This window comes from Galleria mellonella, unplaced genomic scaffold, assembly GCF_026898425.1.
Source record: "Galleria mellonella isolate WM207_F2 unplaced genomic scaffold, CSIRO_AGI_GalMel_v1 utg65, whole genome shotgun sequence".
NCBI lineage: Eukaryota > Metazoa > Arthropoda > Insecta > Lepidoptera > Pyralidae > Galleria > Galleria mellonella.
In genome coordinates, this window is record NW_026442138.1 from 2,673,375 (window position 1) to 2,681,367 (window position 7,993).

The following is a 7,993-nucleotide window of genomic DNA, read 5'->3' on the forward strand; positions in this document are numbered from 1 at the left end:
CTATTTTTTCTAGGACTTTTGTATGTTGTTATGTTATGGATCATGGCTGAAATGCCGTTGATACATTAAATGTTGGGTTTAACTACATATATAATTATCATTTAAAAAATACTTTAACATTTTTTTTGTTAATGATTCAGACTCAAGAATACACCGATACATCTGTTGTAATATTTACATTTTGTTTTCTTTATTTTGTATGACGTATTTGAGTGTGCACTATGACAAAAACAGGTTCAATTAAAAGGAAAAAAAAATGTTTTTGAATATCGAATGTCGAATTATTATTAAATCGATTCAAATTATCAACATTCAGATACAGGTATACATTTTCCTGTTTTCAAATTTCGAACTGTAGGCACATCGCAGAAACAGTCGGGGATGTCACACGCTCCCAATGTTGTAGGCAAGTTGTTAACGTCAGAATTGACACATGATGGTTCCTCCACGCGTGGGCAGTACAGCACAGAGTGTTCGCCAGGAGGGCATGTTTCTATAAGAAAATACAAACGGCTATTTACTGTATATATGCTATGTACTATATACCAGAGCGAGACTTTATACAAAAATCGTTTGCGTGGGTACCTCTGTCCCATTCGTATTTCTATCGTGAATCAGTTGTTTTCGTGGTTGTGTTTCAGTTTGTATGGGATATGGCAGTGAATTTACAGGGCACAGAGGAATTAACACTTGAGTCCTCAGGAATGGCAACGCATGGGAGGTATCATGGGCGAAATAGTATACTTTGTTATGTCCATGGTACTGCTCATGTCTGTAGGCGACGGTTACCACTTTCCATTAGGTGCACAGTCAGCTTGTTTGCCATTCTAAGTTGCATAAAAAAAAAGGATATAATAGAAGAACATAATATATAATATATATTATGTTATGATATAATATATATTATGTATATATATAATATATATTACGTATATAATATATATTATGTTATGATATAATAGAAGAACACGAGTTTTATAATAAAAATCTATTAGAAATTAATTCATTTACAGGTTGTTTATTGGCTTTATTTAGGATCTGCAGGTCTACTATGAAATGAAATTCCGAAATTTCGGACACAATTTCGTGTTTTTCTTTATACCAAAATCGGACCAATAAATGGAGTTTAACATTTCGTTCGTCATACATCCTATCATAAAAGTACAAAGGAACAATATTTTAACATTTTTAATATTTCCAAACGGCATGTATTATGTAATTTTAACATCAAATTTTTGTTCCGTTTGGCTCCGAAATTTCGGAAAAAATTTCATGGTAGGTCCTCTGTATGTAAGTAAGTACCCTGTAACTAAGTCGCCATGTGGTCCTTGTATAGAATGGGCGGCTCTTTTCTTTCCTGTAGGTGTTGTGATAGGCGAAAAAGGGAACTAAATTGTCGAGGAATGTACAGCAGCGTCCCTCTTAAAACATCACCAAAGCCTAACTGCTGTTGTCAACCCGATTGCCAAACGTGGTAACTACTGGCAAAACTCACCTTTATGAGGGAGTCTTATGTTCAGCAGTTAACGGTTGATATGACGACGATTATGATACCATAACATATGGTAAAAAATGCCATCAGGTATTAACTCCACCCAGATATATGTGTACAAAAGTATAAATGATAAAAAAATAAATAAACATATAAAACATTACAAATCGAAAACTTCCTGTTTTAAAAAAAAAAATAAGTTGAATAAAAAAGAGTTATCGATGTCAAATATTTTTTGCATTTTTTTTTTATTATACAACTTAGAATGGCAAACAAGCTGACTGCCCACCTGATGGAAAGTGGTAACCGTCGCCTATAGACATAAGCAGTACCATGGACATAACAGAGTATATTGTTTCGCCCATGATACCCCTCACGCATTGCCATTCCTGAGGACTCAGATGTTATTCCTCTGTACCCAGTAAATTCACGCTATATCCCACCCTTTAAACCGAAACACAGCCATGCGAACACAACTGTTTCACGGTTGAGACACGAATGGGACAGAGGTACCCAAGCAATCGACTTTTGCACAAAGTCTCCCTCTGGTAATTTTACCTAAGAAGTAACTAACAGTACTCACTTATTGGTATACCCTGACCATTCACAAACACCACTGCTGTCGCAAATAAAAATACAATACTTGGATGCATTTTGTCGAATAATCTACACGTCTTTTTAGCTTGAAGATACACACTTTATATGTTTTTCTCTTAATAGGACAAACCTTTTTATACCAGTCTGAGCGAGATAGGGGAATAACTAAACACCGCCGGCAATAAACGATATACTGAGCCGCCGGTATGCATTCATTAGCAGTTTTCCTTATAATAAATACAAAGTGAATAAATAAAATTCATTATGCGCAACAAATAAAGCGTTCATTTTTCGATTGCGCACATCGACGCGACGGTAACGATCAACGAGGTTAAGCAACGTTTAGTATGTTTATAAATTGGATGGGTGACCATATAGTACGGGTTTAATTTTATTAAATGTTACTATAATATAATGATTTTTTATTTATTCTTCTTGATTAGTTGTTGAAGAAATATCTCCCTGACATTATGTAGTATTTTACTGTATATATATATATATATATATATATATATATATATATATATATATATATATATATATATATATATATATATATAGAGAGAGAGAGAGAGTATTTTTGTATGTATGGAAAATTCTTTTTTTATCTGATCTTACTTTCAGATTCGTTTTATTCATCGATTCTGTTAAAATTTCATCGAAATCGATTCAGTTGTTTAGTGTATAAATCAAAATAACTGGTTTTTGTCTCGTTTGAAGTAGGTTTCATTTTTTGAACTCTTCTGTGTTTACTTTTTTTTTATTTAATTATTGTATAATATACATATTAAAAACCAATTTTTGGTACCACTCAAACCTCTTCGGCTCGTGTGAGCACATATGGAAACAAAAAATTCGTTAAAATCATTAAATTAATTTGGATTTTAATTAAAAATTATTTACATTGATGAAATTGAAATTTAATTATTTAATTATTGAAATCTTTATGAAAATTTAAGGATCGACGCCCTCCTTCGCCTCCTGCGCCCGACAGGGTCTACAATGTACTATATCAATTATTAACATTTTTTATAATAATATTGTAGAAACAATAAATAAATTGAATTGAATTGAATATTCTGCTGTATAACAAGGTTGAACCAAAAATATAATTATTTTTTATATTATAATATATTAGTTAAAATCTTAAGTTAAAAAATGATGCATTTAAAATTTGTAAAATATCTGAATACATAATTTAGATTACATCATAAATGTAGGAAAAATTTGTTACAATGTTTTGGCGTGAATTTACTGGGTACAGAGGAATAACACCTGAGTTCTCAGGAATGGCAAGGCATGGGGTTATCATGGGCGAAACAGTATACTCTGTTATGTCTATGGTACTGCTCATATCTATAGGCGACAGTTACCACTTTCCATCAGGTGGGCCGTTGTTTGTTCGTCGTTGTTGGGCCGTCAGCTTGTTTGTCATTCTATGTTGTATAAAAAAAAAAACATTGTTGTACTATTCGTGCATTAATAGTAAAATAGTCATTTACTGCTGTGTGGTCCCGGATAGAATAGGCCACAACTTTTTTTCCAGTGGGTCTCGTAAGAGGCGACTGAGGGAACTTAGTGGTCGAGGGATGCGTAGCAGTGTTTCTCTTAAAACATCTCCAAGGCCTAACTGCGGTTGCTAACTCGCCTGTCAAGCGTGGCAACTCCCACTGACAAAACTCCCCCTTGTGGGGGAGGTTTAAGTTTAGTAGTAAACCTCTCAATAGAAGGAGGCCTATATTGAGCAATGGACAGGTAATGGCTGATCTGATGATTCATAAGCTCTAAAGACCTATTTCTTAATCGATGACTAAAAACATTTGCAGTTAATGTCATATGACGTCACATGTTAAGATAAAGCGGCTATACCCCTTTTATAGCCGGCTGCTTAGAGATATTAGGTCGAGACTGTGTCCTTTACGATATAACCCATATTGTTATTAGGAAAAGGGGCCATTTAATATAGGGTTGTCACCTATGTAATTTATAAATTAGGTTCAGTAACTAATGTAGCTTAAAAAATCCACTAGGGTTTTTAAACTAAAAGGAGACTTACATAAGACATCTCCATTTAGAAGAACTGTTCTGGTTCTCCAATAGTAAGGTTTTGTAGAATTATAAATAGCTGCAGTGACCAGGTCGATAGTAATCTTGATACTCCAATTGTTTTTGTACGAAATATCTATAAATATATAAAACGAGTCGTGCTGCTGGATCTGCTTATGGATATGGTGGCTTTACTTGTTATTTGTTAAGCATTTAATAATAGTTGTAAGCTATATATATTTCTCCGTACTTATTGTTATACATGTATCAATATATGCTGTGTTTGCCTATAAAAAATTGTTATACTTAGTTTTAAGCTCCATAATTGTATATATATATTTACATTATTTTGTGGAGACAATTGTTGGTAAACCTAAATAAATAAATAAATAAAATCTATTGGGGAACCTCTGTTCCGTTCGTGAAACAGAAGTTTGCATGGCTGTGTTTCAGTTTGAAGGGTGGTATGGCGATGAAACTACAGTGTAAAGAGGTATAACATCTTAGTCCTCAGGAATGGCAATACATAATGTCATGGGTGACACCGTATACACTGTTATGCCCATTGGTATTGTTCGTGTTTAAAGGGGTCAGTTACCACTTTCCATCAGATGGCCCGTCAACTTGTTTGCCATTCTTAATTGCGTAACAAAACTTGACATATAGGATGGTAAATAAATAGATGACCCGCCTGATGGAAAGTAGTAACCGTCACTTATAAACATGAACAGTACCACGAACATCATAGAATACACTGTGATGCATGGTTGCCCTTACGCGTTGTCATTCCTGAGGATAATGGTATTATATGAAGAGATCGCTTTTAGCGATAAGGTCGCCCGTTGTTTTTTCATTGTGATTATTTCTTGTAATTGTTTATATTTATAATAAGTTTACTATTGTAATCTTTTGGAGGAAACAATAAAGAGTTTCTATCTATCTATATGTTTACATTTCGAAAATTTCCTTTCAAACTAGAATACGGCTATGCAAGCATAGTTTCACGATTGAAAGACAAGTAAGGCAAAGAGTGGAGATTACCTCAGGGTAAGTAAAATATGGGTTTTTTATAGGATGAAAATAAAATTATAACCTCGCCTGCCCTTTCGGTATAAGCTGGTGCCCTTACGGTTTTTTTTAATGGATGATTAATGCAATGGTAACCCCGCCTGCGCTATCGGTATACGCTGGCGGGGCACCAGTGAGAGGTGATAGGTAAATAATGAAAAAAGAAAGGTCAGTCAGTCCATAGTGATGAATACATATGGAATTCAGCACGATGGTTTTCAGGGGAAACCGCGTGGAGGTCGACCTGACAGGGTATATTGCTAGCAATGGGACTGGTAACCCGCATTACTAATGATCCCTTCCCCCCGCCCTTTCGGTTTAGGTGTACATAACAACAAAAACAAGTCAGGTAACCTATCGTAACCAATGCAACAAGAATTTAGTACGATGGTTTTCCAAGGAGAGTCACGTGGAGAGTATATTGCTAGCAATGGGGCCTATTGGTCCCTATTACTAACAATATCATTCCTCCTAGTGTAATATGGTTTTTTTTTTATTTTTTTTTAATGGGTGATAATGGAATGGTAACCCCACCCGCGCTATTGGTATACACTAGCGGGGCACCAGTGAGGGATGATAGGTGAGGATGAAGCAAATTAGTTAGCCCATCGTAACAAATTCAACAAGAATTGTTCACGATGGTTTCCAGGGGTAACCACGTGGAGGTCGACCTAATAGGGCATATTGCTAGCAATGTCGAACTCCATTGCTAACAATACCTTTCCCCCCAGAGTAATATGGGTTACCCCCTATTAAGATTTTACAAAATTATTGATAGCGATAATATGTGTAAAGCACAGAAGTATAGAACGTGGCGCACTTTGAGAGAATTCTATGTTTAGCAGTGAACAACTCTGGATTCACGAAGAAAATATCTAATAATTAAAAATAACTTATTAAACTTAACGACTATAAATCAGAACTGCATGTTAAATCCTATTCGTAAGATGACAACCCTAATTTTTCATGTCGTCTTGTAGACACAATAGACAATAATAATTTTATTTATCCAATTTTTTTACTGCTTTCTTATTCATGTTTAATTCAATTAGGTAGAGTAATTTATTAATTCTTGGCTCATATACATATATAGGTATGTCCGCTTTAATTTTAATAAAAAAAAAATCATTCAAATTTAAGAGGGAAAATTAATAATTATATTAGCTTTTTATTTCTTTCCTTTCTGTTATTATATTCTTCATCATCTTTTTTAGGGTTCAGTAAAGTAAACTCTATGTGTAGTTATTCTTTTATTCCACAAAGCAAAAAAGGGGATTCAAGATTCAAGATTTATTTATTTGTAAAACATGCGTATAAATACATGCAGATGTTGACAATATAATGTCGTTCGACATGTTTAGCCTGTACGGCATACAAACGTATGTAGTAACACAGATTGTTCACATTATACATCAAGTCCATTTTATACCATTAATCGTCATCACATTCCAAATTTAAATACATTTAAATAAATAATAATTGTCAGGCAAGAATAAAAGAACGATGTCGCAGTAATGTTAATAAATATAAATAAATATTCGTTTTGTCAAATTTTATCATTAAAAATTCACATACATTGTAATAACATTTATCGATTAAGAATTTTTTTAATTTATACTTAAATACATTAGTTGGTTAGCAACCTTTATAGGGAAAGTAAAAAAACTAAAATATTGATCAAAATGTCAGTTTAATTTATAAATAAATTAATGCCACTTTGATTTAATATATAATTAATAAATTATAATAAATAACATTTACTATTTACTATTTTAGTATACTCAGACGGTTAACACTTTTAATCGCCGTTTCAAAATTTTAGCATTCCAATTTACATTAAAAAATATATGATATATTCTTTTTTTCTTTCTTTTTCCTTTATTGTACATAAACGTAATGTTTAAAACAATTATTTTAAACATAATGTACAAAGGCGAGTTTATCACTAATAAGAGATTTCTTCCAGCAAACCTTTTCATGTGAATTAAATTGATATTTTTAAGAATAAAATATTGTATTATATACTATTACCTATTATATACTAATACCTTTTATATAATGTACTAATGATTCGCTCTGCCTTTGCATGGTTAGATAAATTAGTATTTTTATTAGTATTTATATAGCAAATATTGGACAATTTCCATTGCGTTATTGCAATTTGTGGAGGGCTCTTTAATTTTTTATTAAATAATATGTATAGATAGATACTCTTTATTTTTTCCTCCATACATATCGTCATAGTCGTAGAATACTGACGGATCTGACAAATATTACGTATAAAGATCCGTCAGTATTCTACGACTATGTACAGTATTATACGATATATATCTATAATACTCGATAGTAATATAACTTTCTATAAGTAAAATAATTTCAAAAATCGGTCGAGTGGTTATTGAGATAAACCATTATAAACAAACAAACAAAAAAAATGTATACAAAAAATTAAAATCTTTCCTCTTTATAATATTAATATAGTTACATTGATTTAAAGTAAAAGATTCCATTACACCACAACAATTTTCTTTAAAATTGGCTGACACGGTAATTTGCAGTGTACTTTTATAAAACACGCGGCTAAAGCCGAGGAATCCTTGGTTAGAGATGTCGCTATTGTGTATATTTCCTTCTCTAGTTAGAGTTCCTCAGGAGAAAGATTTTGTAGAAACTGTTTGGCGGTACAGAATGCTTGCCTCGCGTAATTTGCTCAAAATACGAAGTTCACGGTTTCATTGATATCTAAAATTGAACTGTGACTTCAAACACTTTAAGTTGAGTTTTATTTGA

The 7,993-nt window shown here is 32.6% G+C and overlaps 1 protein-coding gene across 1 annotated transcript; it reads right to left on the minus strand.

Annotated features, from left to right (window-relative positions):
- Window positions 1-259: 259 nt before the first annotated feature.
- LOC128201951 (uncharacterized) lies at window positions 260-2,236 on the minus strand. Its single transcript, XM_052900465.1, has 2 exons — window positions 2,076-2,236; window positions 260-493 (listed from the first exon to the last, which is right to left on the minus strand). Exons 1-2 carry the CDS (start codon window positions 2,143-2,145, stop codon window positions 306-308), a joined length of 258 nt encoding a protein of 85 aa, XP_052756425.1. The 5' UTR covers window positions 2,146-2,236; the 3' UTR covers window positions 260-305.
- Window positions 2,237-7,993: the final 5,757 nt, after the last annotated feature.

Excerpts from the sequence above, each read along its gene's own strand:
- LOC128201951 (XM_052900465.1), bottom strand. The coding sequence starts at position 2,145 with ATGCATCCAAGTATTGTATTTTTATTTGCGACAGCAGTGGTGTTTGTG. Across the intron at positions 494-2,075 it reads TGGTCAGGGTATACCAATAA|AAACATGCCCTCCTGGCGAA; the intron begins GTGAGTACTGTT and ends ATTTTCTTATAG.